Raw genomic sequence first — 17429 nt, forward strand, 5'->3', positions numbered from 1 at the left:
TTGCTAGCACAAAGTGAAACGTGGCACCGAGGAGCAAAGAGACAAGGTTGGGCTTTGGGTTTTTCAAAAATTCAGCTTCTCAATCACACTCTCGACTGAGCCACAGACGTGCGCGCACACATGCACCCCAGCCAGACTCCACGTCAGAGTTTTGCAAGTGTGCCCCTCATCTGCCCCCCCCCCCCGCCGCCTGCAAACTAGGGAGGGAAGAAAGAGAAAGCCAGAAAGGCGAAGGAGGAGTTTGGCATTCCTGGCATTCCTGCGCAAAGTGCCAGGGTTGCAGAGGGAGGAACTGCCTGGAGCGACAGGGAGAAAGACCTTGGAAGGAACCCCCGAGAAGCCTGGGGCGGGAGAGGGAGGGGGGGGGGAGAAAGAAAGCCTCCATTCACAACTACCCAAATCTCGTTAGAGGGATGGAATTTGGGACAGTCTGAAGTTCTGAAAGAAACCCTCCAGCTGTACACCACAAAAGGGCAGGCCTGCGCAGGAATCAGACACATTCATGTCTTGGCAGCAGCAAAACATTCCCTGGGCTCCACTGGGCAGGAGGTGGGAAGCAAGAGGAACCAAAGGCTGGGGGTGTCAGGCTGGCTCTAGGCATCCCTTACACAGAGAGGAGGATCCTTTGCTACCCAATACTTATTTCCAGTAGGGAAGGAACACCATCGCCAAAGAAGGAAAGCAGCCATGAAATGCCAAGGTTGAACGAGGAGGGTTGGGAATGAAAAAAATGGGTTAAAATAAGGCCAAGGAACATGTGAGGTTGATTTGTTTGACTCCCCCTCCCCCCCCCCGTCTCAAATACAGATGGGGTGCAATTTTGATCTCTGGCACAGGATCCTCTCCAGTGTGGTGTAGTGGTTAAGAGCGGTGGATTCGTAATCTGGTGAACTGGGTTTGATTCCCCGCTCCTCCACCTGCAGCTGCTGGGTGACCTTGGGCCAGTCAAACTTCTCTGAAGTCTCTCTGCCCCACTCACCTCACAGAGCGTTTGTTGTGGGGAGGAAGGGAAAGGAAATTGTGAGCTGCTGTGAAACTCCTTGGGGTAACGATAAAGCGGGATAACAAATCCAAACTCTTCTTCTTCTTCCAGTGCTCCTGGAGAACTTTCCCCCACAATTCCATTTTTGGGATCCATGCCATTTTTCTGCAATTGCTTTCCTGCCCAAAGGGAGAGGAATGGCAAATAGGGAAGGTATATTGTGGGGTCTGAACATGGGTGGCGCTATGGTCTAAATCACAGAGCCTTGGGCTTGCTGCGAGGGATGAGCTCCCATTGTTCAGTCCCAGCTCCTGCCCACCTAGCAGTTCGAAAGCATGTCAAGTGCAAGTAGATAAATAGGTACCACTGCGGTGGGAAGGTAAACGGTGTTTCCGTGTCTGTGGACAAATGCCGGCTCCCTCGGCCAGTAAAGCAAGATGAGTGCTGCAGAGTCGTTTGCGAATGGACCTAATGGTCAGTGGTCCCTTTACCTTTTTATTGTGGAGTCAGGCTTTTTTATTTTTAAAGGAGTTCTATCAGTACAACATGAGTGGGTGATATCAGCATAATACAGTCCACATCATGAGTTTGATGTGCTCACCATACAAGTGCCCTACAGATGAAGGAATTGAGGGGATGGTCATCAAATTTACAGGTGGCACCAAACGGGAAGGGATAGCTAATGCCACTGAAGACAGAATCCAGATTCACGATGACCTTAACAGATGGGAGAACTGGACCCAAACTAACAAAATGAATTTCAACAGCGACAAATGTAAGGTTCTACACTTAGGCAGGAAGATCCAGAGGCAAGTATAAGATGAGGGACACCTGACTTACTAGCAGGACATGTGAAAAGGATCTAGGGGTCTTGGTGGACCACAAGCTGAAGAACATGAGTCAACAGTGTGATGAGCCCAGAGGGTAGGACTCAGACCAATGTATTAAAATTACATGAAATGAGATTCCGATTCAACATCAGGAAGACCTTTCTGGCAGTAATACAGTAAGAGCAGTTCAGCAAGTGGAACTGTCTCCCCCGAGAGGTGGTGGACTCTCATTCCCTGGAGGTTTTTAAGCAGAGGCTGGATGGCCACCTGTCATGGATGCTTTAGTTCAGATTTCTGCATTGTAGGGGCTTCGACTAGATGACCCTCAGGGTCCCTTCCAACTCTACTGTTGTATGGTTCTATGAAAAAAGAACAAAGTGCTTGAGTATTTCCTGCCATAACTTCCACATGCTCTGATTGTGTGCTGCAGCAGCGATTCAAGCTCACAGAAAGCCATTGTCCCGATTACATGATCCCACGAGTTGAACATGTAAATGTCTGGGACATCAAACAAGCATAGGAATGCACCATGGCTGGACCGGCCACAGCAACCATGACCATCCACAACACTCCCCAAGGAAAACAACCTACACAACAGTAACACCTCAGTAGAGAGATAAAGCTCTATAGGTGGAGACAACATGTCACCAAATTACAAAGCAGCCACTACTGGCTCCTGCAATATGCAAACATACAGGAGACAACCCACCAGCAAGAATCAACCTGGTTTGTCCCTGCTTGTGCAGAGGGCAGGTGGGTTGACTGGCTGCAGACATAGTGAGCAATAACATAGAGATGAAGTAGCCCAGAAACCCTCCCAAAGCAAGGTAAAGGTAAAGGGACCCCTGACCATTAGGTCCAGTCGTGACCAACTCTGGGGTTGTGGCGCTCATCTCACTTTATTGGCTGAGGGAGCCGGCGTTTGTTCACAGACAGTTTTTCCGGGTCATGTGGCCAGCATGACTAAGCCGCTTCTGGTGAACCAGAGCAGCGCACGGAAATGCCGTTTACCTTCCCGCTGGAGCGATACCTATTTATCTATTTGCACTTTGACATGCTTTCGAACTGCTAGGTTGGCAGGAGCAGGGACCGAGCAACGGGAGTTCACCCCGTCGCAGGGATTCGAACCGCCGACCTTCTGATCGGCAAGTCCTAGGCTGTGTAGTTTAACCCACAGCACCACCCTTGTCCCTGGATACCAATACCATAAAGTAGGATACCAATAAAAAGACCTGCTTCCTAATGCAGTCTTGCATTCTCTGAGGACCCTCTCTCACCATCGCTTGACGAAAACCGTTTATTTTTTAAATGCTTTGAACATCCTTTTTGACTGCATAGTGAATGAAGGTTGGCTATGGATTACGGAGTGAAATAATGACTTTGCCCCATTTTTTTCAGTGCATATTTGTCTGTGATGCTAATATTGTAATCCATGTCAGTAATTCATGAGTCACAGAAGAAGGGAGCATCAGATTACTCCGCATTAGCCCAAGAAGAAAAAGAAAGCTGTTAAGTGTCCTCATGAGGTGAACCACCCAAGGCTCTCTTGGATAGCACCATACATTCGCAGATATTTTCCACATTTCTCACTTCACACACACACACACACACCTCTAAGAGGGCTATCCAAACAGTTGCTCCCCCATTGTAAAGGGGTGCAGAGAGAGCCCTGCAGTTCAGAAACTTTTTAGCCTCAAGGAATCTCTTTCATGTTCATTTATCTGCTCAGGAATCTGGGAATGTCCTAAGACACAGAGTTCACAAAGGATGCTACAAGAGCTCACTGCAGAATGCACCCCCAACGGCTGTAGGGAGCAATCAGAGTTCCAGGGTACGAGGGGTTTCATGATCAATACTCTCACTGAGAAACCGCTAAACAACCTCCGAGGATGCAAAGATTTCCCTGGAACCGTGTTCGAAAGTGCACAGATCATGCCACCAGACAGTGACAAAACGACAGGCCTAGGGACTGGAGTGGTGGGAGTTTGATAGGGCTCTTCCATGTTACAGTGATAAAGGTAAAGGGACCCCTGACCATTAGGCCCAGTCGTGACCGACTCTGGGGTTGCGGCGCTCATCTCGCTTTACTGGCCTTGTTTGTCTGCAGACAGTTTTTCCGGATCATGTGGCCAGCATGACTAAGCCGCTTCTGGTGAACCAGAGCAGCACACGGAAACACTGAGCGGTACCTATTTATCGACTTGCACTTTTTGGTGTGCTTTCGACCTGCTAGGTTGGCAGGAGCAGGGACCGAGCAACGGGAGCTCACCCCGTCGCAGGGATTCAAACCGCCGACCTTCTGATCGGCAAGTCCTAGGCTCTGTAGTTTAACCCACAGTGCCACCCGCATCCCGTTACAGTGATAGTGTGGCATAAATCCTACGGCTCCAGCATAGCAATGCTCTCTGTCTGCTTCTGGACACCGATGAGAGATTTCAGAGGAAAACTAAAAGGAACAAGATGCCCACAGGTAAGAAGAGGCTAAGAGGAGAAGAATTATCTGCAGAGTAGGCAAACACTTTGGTATTAAAAGGGATGCCTTAAGCAGCCGCCAATTAGCAAAAGGGAATTGAAGTTATACAAGGATGAGCAAAGTGTGTCTCCGGAACAGCACAGGGTCCAGGATGCTGGGGGAGATGTGAGGTTGATGTGATGATTGTGCCTGCTGTTCTATGCCAGGAAGACTTCTGTTTCCTTCACTCTCTTGCCCTTCTCCACTGGGCAGCATGGCAGGGAGGCCTGGCCCAGGTGCCCCGATCTCAACTGCCCAGGGAGACAGAAAACAGGACCCAAGCAGCAGCCAGGGCTCCCTCCACCTCCTGGCAGCACAGCAGGAGGATAGCGCCAGACCCCAGGTACCTTCCTCCTCACTCATCCTCTGTGCTCTCTTTCTCAATGAGTCGTTAGGGGGGGCACAGAGAGCCCTGTCTTTCTCAACCTGCCAACCAAAGGCAACCAACTGCTCTGAGTAAAAGCAGACTCTGCTCCTCTTCCTTGCTGCTCCCTTGCCTTGACTTGAAAAATGCAGGCAGGTATAAAGGGAGCAAGGGATGCGGGTGGCGCTGTGGGTTAAACCACAGAGCCCAGGACTTGCCGATCAGAAGGTTGGCGGTTCGAATCCCCGTGACGGGGTGAGCTCCCGTTGCTCGGTCCTGCCAACCTAGCAGTTCGAAAGCACGTCAAAGTGCAGGTAGATAAATAGGTACCGCTCCGGTGGGAAGGTAAACGATGTTTCCATACGCTGCTCTGGTTTGCCAGAAGTGGCTTAGTCATGCTGGCCACATGACCCGGAAGCTGTACACCGGCTCCCTCAGCCAATAAAGCGAGATGAGTGCCGCAATCCCAGAGTCGGTCACGACTGGACCTAATGGTCAGGGGTCCCTTTACCTTTACTTTATAAAGGGAGCAGCAGCCCAAACTGCCTCTGCACGCTCTCTGGGAGCTGCAAGTGCTGCTGGATTGGGCCCTATTGCCCAGAGGTGGAGGACAAGGAAACAGGGGCAGTGGCTTGCTGCAGGAAACGGCAAGGAGCAACAGGCACAATGAATTTAGTCGTCTCGCCAAGACGGGTCACCAGAGACTCCTCTTCCTCCTCCTCCTCACTGCTGCCGCCGGTTTGCTTGCAGAGGAAAGAAGCAGGCAGTGGCTGAAAGATGTCTACTTATGGGGTTGGCCAGACTGACCCCCGCCAGGGTGCAGGCCCAAGGGGCGTGGTAACTGCACCTCTCCACATCTGCCATATATGCTTCAGCTGATATTCCTGAATTGCAGGGGGGTTGGACTAGATGACCCTCGGGTCCCTTCCAACTCTACCATTCCATGATTCCTTGCCAATGGCCAGAGGGAGCCGAGCTATGCCTCTACCAGTGAGTGTGGACCCTGCTGAGCCAGGCGCTCCAAAGGGTCCGACTCGGTACGGGCAGCTTCCTCTGTTCCAGGTGCCCAGCCCCACCGAGGCCCATATCCTCCAAGCCGTCTGGGAAGCAGCCTCCTCCTCCGCTGCTCCTCGGAGCTGCCAGCCGCTCGCCTGCCTCGGGTGGGAGAAGGAGGAGGCCGCGTTTCCTGCCGCGGGCGAGAGAGGCGGCGCCCCCGACGGGTCTCCTGCGCGGCAGCTCGCCAAGAGCCAGCGCCGGGGGGCCTGAGGGGCAGCTGCCCGGCACAGCTGACCCCTGGACGGCGGGGATGCAAGAGCAGGAAGGGAGCTCGAGGGCTCCCGGGGGGGGGGGGGAGAGAGGGAGCGCCGTCGGAAGCGGACGGGGACAGGCGCCCGTTTGGGACACCCGTGAATCGGAGTGCTTAAGGAAAAGTTGGGGGTTGCGGGGGCGGGATGTGTCCCAAAGGGCCGGGGCAGCGCGAGGAGTGGCTTTCACCTCGGAAGGGGCTCCTCCTCCTCCTCCGCCGGCAGCAGCAGCAGCTCCCTGCCGGGGAGCCCGGAGGACGCGGGGTCCCGCGGCCGGAGGCTCACCTCGAACATGAGCGCGACGAGGACGCAGAGCACCAGGCAGAAGCCCACGTCGGCGTGGTTGTGGATGAGGAACTCCTGGCTGAAGAGCGGGTGGCTTTTGGCCCGCCTGCGGAACGCCATGGCCGGCGCCGAACCCGCCAGCAGCGCGGCCCCCCCGACGCCAACTTCGCCTGCTTCTTCCGCGGCCCCTCGGACAACTTGGCGGGCGGGCGGGCGGGCGGGCGAGGCGCAGCCCGGCCCCCCAGCGCAGGCGCGCCTCTCGCTGCTGCCGGCCTGCCGGGCTCCTCCGCCCCGCCCGCCTTAGCCCGGCCTCTGCCTGGACGGGCGTCCGCCGGGGGCGGGCCGGGGGGCGGCCCGAGTGCTGCTGCTGCTGCTGCTGCTCCGCGCCGACCCCGCCGCGTCCCGGAGCGCGCTCTGCCTTCGCCCGGCGGCCTGGCGTCGTGGCATCCCGCGGAGCTGGACGGGACCCAGCGGCCCAATTCCGGCCACGTTGGCTTCGGAGCGCGCGCGCGCGCGAGACACCCGCGGACTTTGCGCCCAGGCGCCTTCGGGCTTTTTTACTTTTTGAGTCCTTTCTGCAGGAGAGAGAGAGAGAGAGAAAGAGAGAGAGAGAGAGAGAGAGAGAGAGAGAAGCTCCTGGACTGAGCTGGCCTTTGTCTTGTCTGCTCTCAATGGTGTGTGTGTTTTTGCGTTTGTGTGGTGCACACACACACACACTTTGCTCTGTACAAGGTGCACAGGATTGCACATACCTAATGGGTGGGCATTGCTTTATACATAACGCGTGTCGAGATACGTTTAAGAAATGTAAAATTCCAGCACAATTGGCTGTGGCAGTCTGTGATGCGTATAGGTACACAGACAGTAGTGTCTTGTCTTTTAGAAACTTAACTAGCTGCTTGTGGCTTGCGTTAAAAAATGTGTAGCCTGTCACCAGTTGTTGTTTTTTGTTTACACACTTAAACCTTCTGCACCATAGGAGGGCTGTGGAGTTTACATGCAATATTGCAAACTTGGTGCTAAAGCCATTCCATAGGTAGGCTTCCCAATGTGCCTGTTCTTCACTTGTGGCACCACACACACACACACACACACACACACGTGGCCAGGGCTGACCCAAGCCATTTTGGCACCTGAGGGAAACCACAAAATGGTGCACCCCCCAAAAAAGCCAGGGAACGGTAGGGGGAGGGAGTGAAGATCTACATTGGGAACAAGCGGGTGAATCAAATTAACCTTAGTCCACCATTGAAGTGAGAATCAAAGGCTGTTGGGGCGGGGGAAGAGGCCCACTGAATCACGCTGGGGGAGTGCAGAGCCCAGGAGATTCTGGAGGGCAGCCCTTGCCATTTCCCGGGAGAAGAGAAGAGGAAGAGCAGCAATGCCTCCCATTGTGTACCACAACTGTTGCTGCCACCATGATGGTGGCTGCAGGCGATGCAGTACTTGGAGGTGGGATATGCTGCCCCTGTGGATCCTGCCACCTGAGGCATTTGTCTTCCCTTGCCTCATGGGTGGACCGGCTCTGTATATGGTGAAGCCCAGCAAGTTTAGTGATTGTACAGGCCAAGGGAAAGCATCAAAACAAACAGTGCACCCATCCCAGCTCCTACAGTCTCCTGCCCTGAACCTGGAATAGCTGCCAGATTTCTGCAAATGAATTCTGGGCCACCTTTCTGTATCATGCAACTAATCTACTAAGATACGTTTTGCTTTCAACAAAGATGATTTTACAATTCAGCAAAGGGCTGATGTTCTGTCAGTTCCTTTAAAAAAGAAAAACTCTCCCCCTTGGGAAAGTGCATGAGTGTTTGAAGTCTCTGCAGGCTAAGAAATTCAGTGAAGATGAATTTATGTGGAGTAGTCATCTGGGCTGAGTTACAGTCAGGATTCCTGAGCTATTACGTATCAGCCTAGCCCTGCCTGGAACTGCGGGAGTGTATCTTATAAAACATGCTTATATGCATGCATAAGATCCAACTCCTAGGGCCTGAGGTCCCTTTGCCTGCCCTCAATAAAATGTTTGAGGGGGCTACCCCCTCCCAAAATTGATGGGCATTGTCTTTCCAATGGTTTGCATGCGCCATGTCTTTTATTCGGTTACGAGGGGGGGACTTACCTGCACCCCACTATTTTATTCATGTTGGCAGCCCTGTGTACATGGTACTGAAGTTGGTACTGAAGCACCCACCACTTTAGCTAATGGGGCCTCCTGCTGCCGCCGCATGATTTCTGTTCTCATCCTGAAGCAAAGTTCTTAACCCGAGGTACTATTTCTGGTTTAGCAGAGTCTGTAACCTGAAGCGTCTGTAACCTGAAGCATCTGTAACCCGAGGTTCCACTGTATTTGCTCTAAAGTTTGAAACACCTTAAAATAAAATAAATCCATAATAAACACTGGGATATGATATATCACATACTGGTAGCTATTCCCTTGAAGCCCAACAATTATCATACTTGTGAAACCCACAAATCCCCTTCTGTGCAGTCATAGCAAGGCAGTGTACCATAGAAACAGGAAGAAATGGGTTTTAAACACCTACACTCAAAACCAGTTGTTACACTTAAAACTAAAACTATACAAAATAGACCCTCATGGTGAACACCCACCCAGTTATCCTGCTGAGAAAGCCTGCCGGAACAAGAGTGTCTCCAGTTGTTTCCAGAAAGTGCAAGGAAAGTGTGAAATGGCAGAAAGTGTGAAATGGCGGGGAAATCCCCAGAATCGAATAATGCATCTTGACCTCCCCCCCTCCACCTTTATTTCATATACTGTGCTAGCAACTGTTTAAGCAAATTCTGGAAACTTGCCCTTTGCTGCTTCTTTCATATGGAAAAGACTGGTTGGTGATGACTGCGCCAGCCTTTGTATCGCTGGTCCCTCCAGTGGCCACCAGACAAACTGAGTGAATGAAATGGAACACAACCCAGCCAGACAGTGGGATTTTTAAAGCCTGACCTTCTGCCTCACTTATCATCCAAGTGCAGGAAAAGCACATTCCGAAAGAGGAGACAGAAGAAACTATTTCTTTTATTCATTTTTAAGCATTTATAAACCGCTTAGTACTTTAAGCATCTCTAAGCAGTCTTGTGATCACCAATGAGAAGGCTTGATCTCCTCTAATCCAGTTTTTGTTATCTGAAATATACTCGGAGTCAAGTGTGGATTTCATGCTCTTTATTCAGCTCATAGTAGTGAGGAATGCCGGTTCTCCCGAAATGTCTGCTTTATATACATTATTTACACAATGGGCGCCATGTGATTGGCTAATTGCGGGATTCTCCTGTAGGCCAAACAGGTTGCAGCTTCACTTCCACCTGGAGTTGGATTGGGTGGCTCCTGTGGACCAATCAGACTACTGCATTTTGAACCCTATTGTTCTAGGACCAATCAGGCTGCTGCAATTTGGATCCTATTCAATTCAGTACATAACATCTTAACCCAGTATTGAAGTAAGTTTATCTGGATCCATTCTAGTCTGGCTTCAGGCCCAGTCACGGCACTGAAACCAGTCACGGCACTTGTCACCCTTGTTGGTGACATCAGGAGAGAGGCGCCCAATTCAAGGTGCTCACATTCGTGTTTAAAACCCTAAATGACTCAGGCCCCTGGTCTTTGAGAGGCTGCCTCCTTCCCTTCATACCCTCTTGGGTGCCAAGATTGGCAGAGGGCCCCTCTTGGTGGTTCCTCCACCCTCAGAGGCTTGGGGTGGGTGGTGGCCCAGGAGAGGGCATTTTCTGGGGCAGGCACTCCCCACAGAGGTGTGCATGGCATCTTTATTATACAGCGTCTGAGGAAACATGGGCACCATTACAACTCACTACTTGGTGTTGGGTTTAATTTTACAAAAGGAGAATTAATGTCAGACGTCTACAGGAAATTAATAGCTACTTTCTGACCAATGACAACCAGGAGCTTAGCCAAGTGATGATTTGGGATTCTTTCAAAGCAGCCCTTGGAGGACATAATATTAAAGAGGCATTATATCTAAAGAGAGAGAAAATTCATGCAAGTTAGCTTTGTTGAAATAAACTATTTCCCTGGAAAGACAGCACAAACTCATGGAGAGCAAGCACATTGTGAATTACAAGCTTTGGACACTGAACACATCTCTGTTGCCATGGCCAAAACGTACAGTATGTATTGCAAATTTGGTAATAAGAGTTCTAGATTCTTGATGTGAGTGCTACACATAAAGGGAAAGAACACAACCACTTATGTAGAGTTCTAACTTCGGAGGGCATGCCCTATTATAACTCAGCTTCTACAAACAAAATATTTACATGCTTTGATAGTGACTTCTATAATACCCTTCAACTGCGAATATCCGGACATGAGACTCAGCTACATTAGTAAAGAAAAAGTGTTTTATAGCACCGTGACACCAGATGGCGCGGTGGAGTCCCGTCTTTCACCAACGTGATTTTTCACTATGCAGTTTACAACGCATTTTCCTGAAACACTTTTTCGATGTGTCTAGATCCAGCCCTGGTTAAACAGAGTAAAACTTAAGCCCTTGAGTCAACAGCACTGAGACTTTGTGGAAGAACCCATCTCAGAACAGGAGATCTGTGATGTCATCAAAAAGCTGAGAAGGGGGAAAGTCACAGGCCTTGATGGGTTTTGACTCCAATATTGTTTTAAATCCTAGACCAACATATTATGTAATAATACACGCAATGGTAGGACTATATCTCGGTCCTGAAAAGAAACCAGGCTTTTTATAGAAGTGAAGCCAGGTAAAGACCAGAATATGCTGGGATCTTAACCATTCCAACTCATTAATCAACCAGGGCTGGATCTGGACACATAAAAAAAGCGTTTCAGAAGAACACGTAAACCTCATACAGTGGTACCTCGGGTTACAGATGCTTCAGGTTACAGATGCTTCAGGTCACAGACTCCGCTAACCCAGAAATATTACCTCGGGTTAAGAACTTTGCTTCAGGATGAGAACAGAAATCATGCAGCGGCAGCACAGCGGCAGCAGGAGGCCCCATTAGCTAAAGTGGTGCTTCAGGTTACGAACAGTTACAGGTTAAGAACAGACCTCCAGAACGAATTAAGTACTTAACCCGAGGTACCACTGTAGTGGAAAATCACACTGGTGAAAGATGGAACTCTACAGCGCCATCTGGTGTCACAGTGTTATAATGCATATAAAATGCTCTTTTTTTCTTTTCTTTTTTGCTAATGAAGCTGAGTCTCAGGACATTAAGATTTTGTAATCAATAAAATTAATAATATTTTTTTTTAAAAAAAAGATTTTGTGTAAGCTTTTTCGGTAGCATGCCTCAATTTTTTATTGGTGCATACTGGCCATACTGGTTTTAAAAAGGAAATTCCCTTATTCTGAATAGGATTCCTCGCAAGAAAAGGGAAATGTTGACAGCTATGTTTCAAAGGAGTAAATTTCAAACACCATTTCCAGGATCCTAAATTTAACCTATAAAGCCAATTCCCAACTACTGAAGAAAGAGGCAGTAAAACAAAACAGTTTGCAGTGCATCATGATGCTAAAAATGCTTCCTGAAAGGTAAGCCAACCAGGTTTATTGCAGCGTACAGCAGAACAACGCTGTGCAGTGGCGGAGCGTGGGGGGTGCAGGGGGGGCCGGCCGCACCGCGTGCAACATATGGGGGTTAGGGTTAGGGGGCGCAAATCCATGGGTTAGGGGGCGTAAATTACTTGCCTTGCCCCGGGTGCTGACAACCCACGCTACGCCACTGACGCTGTGCACTCAGTTTAAGTGTGCGGTGGTGCAGCGTTACTTACACTGTTGCAATGACAATGCATCATATTCTATAGCATCTCAACCAGCATATTCTGAATACAAACGTGCAACCCACAGTTGTCAGCAGCAAATGTTTTGGGAGCACCTAAAGCAGTGGTTGTTGAAGCTCAGTGGGTTTCGGCCCCATAATTCTAGCTTTTCTACAATAAAAGTAGTGTATAATAAATAGGAGCAGTCAGCAATGCAAATTTCAGTTCTGTAATATCAATCTCCATATGCAATGGTCTACCATAGCAGACTTGTATAAGACTTCAGAGTTTTGAAAGACCGCTTTTGGCAATTTTGGAGAACTCATCAAGAGAAAAATAACCACTGCACAAATACGTATTGATATATGTTCACAATAATGAACAGCATTTATTTATGACCATGTAAACCATTAGACTTTCTCCCCTGACAACTGAAGCATTTCCCCCAGAACCACAAGCCTTGTTTGCGGCTGCATATCTCCCTTTCTTTGCTGCCGTTTCCAGCAGGCCTCCTACTGTCTGTGTCTCCGAATATCTTCAGCATCGTCAACACAGCAATTTCCCATTCCGTTGTTGCATCGGCCAACATAGACTTCCACAGGATGGCAGAGAGTATGCCGGCAAACTCCCTTTAGTCTCCTACATCGCCCTGTGCCTTCATAGAGAAAATGAGACTTTGTGAGTCTTATCAGAGCTGCTCTGGACTCCTGTGCAGAAGACATTATACGAAGCTGGAGAAGACCAAGACAACACATGCACAGACTGGACTGCCATAAATCTTCCAATACAAGAGATTGAGATGTTAGGGGAAGCACCAGCAGCTCAATATCCATGCCACTCAATTCTCCCTACCTACATGCCCTGTCAGCAATACTGGGGACATCTGTAAGAAGGCTCTTTTGGAATGTTTGCACAGGACTCTAAATTCTGATTTTCCTCTGCTGTTTAGGTGCACAACAACGCTGTGTATATCCTGGAACTCAGGAGTACTTCATGAGGGACCATCACATGATGTTGCATATGGACAAAGAATTGGTGTACAGAGGAATATTCACCTCTTCTTGTCTCCAGCATCACACAATGACATTCATGTGTGCATAGGAGCCAACACCCAGAGGCTGAGGGGACTTCGCACCCCATAAAATATTAGAGGGGGTTGGGCCCCTCAAAGCTGATTGGCATTGCCATTCAAATGATGTGTGCGCACCGCGCCATGTGATTGAATATGCGAGTCAGGGCTTACCTCACCCCCCATGTTTTATTCAAGTTGGCACCCCTGTGTGTGTGGCTAAACCCTCGCCAATAAATCACCACAGGCAGAGGCTTGCTGTCAGCTGTCGCGCAACACTTTCTCTTGGAGGTGGCTCATTCAACATACCCATTCAAATGTTGCTGATTATTGCAGGGACTGGGAACATGTGGCCCTTCAGATGTTGTGGGTCCTTTCAGTTCCAGCAGGGCCAATGGCTAGGGATAGTGAGAGTTGTAGTTCCAACAAAACCAAAGTTCCCCCACTCTACTCCTGCCCCTCCATCAGTTTAAAAAAATACCCGTTGCCAGTTCCCTGCTTATAATAACTGAATGTCCCATCTGCAATGCTAAGCCCTCATTGTAATTAACTTCTGACACATTGCTCTTGCTTCTTCACCTTCAGATAACTAACAATAGTCTAGGTGCTCTGCATTATGTAATATGGTTTACAGTCCTGCGGTCTTTTGTGCTCTTACCTGGGATTAAGTCCCAATGGCTACAGGGGGACTTCTGAGTCACAAGCTGTACTGATGGCCACCAAATCAGATGGACGGCAAGGCTATCAATGGCCAATACTAGTCTATCTACTACTTCCAATATCAGAGGCAGTGTTTCTCTGAACACCAGTTGCTGGAAATTATGTGTGTGTGTGTTGTGCTCATATCTTGCTTGGGAACTTTCCATGGAGGCATCTAATTGGCAGCTTTGAGAACAGATGGGCTTTTGGTCTGATCCTGCACAGCTCTTTTCATGTTCTAAAATGTCAAACATTAAAAAGGTCCCAACCCAGGGCACAATTTCCAGCGTTCAGATGTCGTCGGAAAGTTGTGTGGTTGTTTATCCTTTTGAAACAATAATTTAAAAAGAGCAGGGGATGAATAGGAGGCAGTCCTCATAAATAAACATATTGTTTGCCACACCAAGAGAAGCAGGAGGAACCTGCTATTCACCTGTGAGCTCCCTGCAATAGTTATGAATAAATTTGGTGACAATAACCCACATGACACTGTCGGGCCATTCCCAAAGAGAAGGGTTATGAAAACACACATAATACGGAAGAGGGAAATGAGTTTTTCCTTGGGGAAAACACCAGAGCAAATTGAAAATGTGTATAGTTCACACCCTTTTGACACTTACCTGATTTGTCCAGGTAGGCAGGTTGGAACAGGAAAAAGATAAGCAGGAAAAAACAAAGAATCCTCATGCTGGCTGATGTACAGGTGGAACTCAAATTGCACTAGGAGGGAAAGTAGCACAGATACAATGAGACTGTGCTTCTTAAATATATGATAGCTATGAAATCTATGAAATTAACAGGCACTTCATGCCACCCAAATGAGGGCCATTCCTCCTGCAATGGGGGCAAGGTGTGTTTTTGTTTTAGTTTGGGGTTTTGTTTGTGTTTTTTTGCTATCCTCCTGTATTCACAAGAGAAACATAACACATTAGCTGGCAACTCAAGAGTCTCAGCCACAGTAAAACAATGTATTTTTAAATATTTGGGCAGTCTGTAAACAATTCATTCATAGGTAAGCACTTTAAAATGGCATATATTTAACTGAGAGAGTTAACCACATGCCTGGGATTGATGCAACTCTATTTAAAAAAGGATCCATTTTATTCTGGCTTCTGACAATTTAAAGTTTTTGATGTCCCACCAGTGATTTCGATTTGGACTAAGCACATATTTGGTCTTACTGAAACCAGTGCATCTTAAAAGTGCATAACTTTGGCTGGATTGCACTCATGCTCAATATAGAGTCAGTGCTCAAATTAATATTTTTTTCAATCTGCAAAAGAATATAATGACTACACAAAAAATGGATAGAAAAGGACTATGAACCGGAATGGAAATCTAGTCTTCTGTATATCTTTCCTGTATGTAGATTTTGTATTCACATGACAGTATGTAGATCTTTCCTGTATGTAGATTTTGTATTCACATGACAGGGAAGAAAATGGTCATGCCAGAATTGGAATTCCAGAATCATTCCATTTTATTGTGGGATGATTGTGGTGTTTTTTTCATTTTAAATCAGTTTCTAAAACATACTTTTACATGTTTTTTTGAAAAACCTGTGCAATACAGATTAATGGCCTGGGTGATTGTGGCCTGAGTCCTGCAGTTCAGTTGGCATCAGCCTTGGGTTGGCAGGCTTTGCTGGAGAAGGAAAGAGGAGGGGACAGAACTGGGCAAACTTTGGTTGCAGAAAAGGAGATCTCCCCTTTCTACGACTTCATTTGCTTTCAAAGCAGGGAAGGGATGCTGAATCTCCCTTCCATGGAGGCTGGGGAGGGCTGTGATCAGCCACAGGGGGCAGGGACTGACCAGGAAAGGTCATCAACTGAACAGGAGCCTGAGCAGGAGGGTGCAGTCTTGTTTCCTAGAACCAGGCATCTCCTTGACAGAGGAGAACATGCTTGCAGCCCCAATATTCCCATAAGGCAAGAGAGTCTCGCAAGTGAGCAAGGCATGCCTTGTCTTTAAAAGCTTGGCAGGAGGTGCAGGGAAACCTCTTGGAACATCTTTGTGTCTTTCGTCGAGGTGAAGGAGTGAGGACCAGGGGTCCACCTGGGTCCACTTTGGAGAGCCAGGCTGGAGCCATTTTATAGACTGAAGCCATTTTATAAGAAGCAAGCTAAAAGCTAAAAACTATTTCTCTCCTCTGCCTGCACACAGCATTTTTGTAAATGCAGCAAGTGTGGTCAGAGCACTTCACACCTGCTCTAGTCGTTGACCCAATTCCAGTAAACACACCGAGAATAGAGCGATGTAGCCCACCACAAAAATAAGGTGAGAACACGGATGGCCAATGTGGTTTTACAAGGAATTGCAAATAGGTCAAGAGGATTATAAGCTTACAGTGCCACCTAGTGGATAATGCAGCTTGGAACCGAAGGGCCACCATCAATTCTTTAATTGGTTGAGCTTCAATGAATATGCATAAAGGGGAATGTTTAAGGGGGGTGGGTGAAGGGGCTGAACTTTGCTTTGCCTAAGGGGATAAAAACTGTCTGCCCCTGGTGTTCGGGGGCATTCTCTCATTTTTGCTGAATGTACCCACTTTGCTTTGCTTGTCTGACAAATAAACCAAAGTCAATAAAACTTCTTTTAAAAAATATTGCTGCCTGGATTTTTCCATTCTGGTCTGTATTCTGAAGTCTCTAACAGAGGCCCAATATACTTGCCTGAATAAATATCTCTTTCTTACTTCCAAGTAAGAACTTCTGCCTGTGTCCACTCCAAGACACAGTGACCACTCCAAGAAGAAAACCAAACTAACTGTCAGGTGTGCATGCAGGAGCCAGGCCCTGTGACCAATAGGACTCTGCAGGACTGGGGCCTTCCTAAGTTTGTTCTGGAGAGGCAAGGTGCGGCCGCATAGGTGAGGCCAATTGGTAACTCACAATACCTGGTGGCAAGAGCCGGGAAGGGATATAAGGTCAGCATTTTCCCTTCAGCTCTTTGCCACAGCAACACATTCCCTGCCTTGCTGCATTTGACTCCTTGACTCCTTGCTTCTTGATCTTCGGACCCCTGACTTCGTGACTCCCGGCTCTCTGACCCTCGGACTCTTGGCTTTCTGACTCCTGGCTTCTGGACTCCCATTCCTTCTCCCACCCCGCCATCTTGCCCCTGGTCCCGACGTCCCCAGCCGGGACTTCGATCACCCGTGAACCGGAAAGTGAAACTAACTCCCTCTGCCCAAAATGGGCACTTGCACCCAAGTGCGTAGTTGTTTTCTATGGGCCTTGTGGGTATGTGTGTGTGTTTTTTAAAAAGCAACCACCTTCACATCTCAAAATAATTCCAGAGGTCACCTTCTCTTCCCATGTTTGGCCAATTTAAAGAAACCTAAAAAATTCCAAGTGATATAGTCCAAACCTATTAAATCAATGGCAGTTTTTCTATTGGAACGTAGAACTTTACCTCTCCTTCTTGCCTCTAAAGCCTGTGTGAAGAATCTATAATAGCAGGCTATTTCCCACCAACATCAAATTGGAGTGTCTATGGACAGTGGCGCTGGCAGGACAGTATGTATATCCGAGTATTCCTGTCTTTCAAGTGCTGCCACCAGTTTCTGCTCCCAGTCTCAGCTGGGCCTCCTATGGATGCAGAACAGAACCTTCACCACA

The 17429-nt window shown here is 48.5% G+C and overlaps 2 protein-coding genes across 2 annotated transcripts in view; both read right to left on the bottom strand.

The window, feature by feature from the left end:
* The window catches only part of TRAM2 (translocation associated membrane protein 2), a 43060-nt gene extending 36492 nt beyond the window's left edge, over window positions 1–6568 (bottom strand). Inside the window, exon 1 of the mRNA XM_083730711.1 lies at window positions 6278–6568. Within this exon, the coding sequence (XP_083586837.1) occupies window positions 6278–6397 (120 nt within the window). The 5' untranslated portion in view covers window positions 6398–6568. The remainder of the gene's footprint in view (window positions 1–6277) is intronic.
* Window positions 6569–12397: 5829 nt separating this feature from the next.
* Window positions 12398–17429, bottom strand: LOC310842335 (uncharacterized protein). The gene is made up of 3 exons (XM_083734072.1): window positions 17224–17429; window positions 14430–14529; window positions 12398–12696 (listed from the first exon to the last, which is right to left on the bottom strand). The coding sequence occupies exons 2-3, from the start codon at window positions 14494–14496 to the stop codon at window positions 12554–12556; spliced, it is 210 nt and encodes a 69-aa protein (XP_083590198.1). The 5' UTR covers window positions 14497–14529; window positions 17224–17429; the 3' UTR covers window positions 12398–12553.

This window comes from Podarcis gaigeae (genome assembly GCF_964106915.1).
Source record: "Podarcis gaigeae genome assembly, chromosome: 3".
In the NCBI taxonomy this organism is placed as follows: Eukaryota; Metazoa; Chordata; class Lepidosauria; order Squamata; family Lacertidae; genus Podarcis; species Podarcis gaigeae.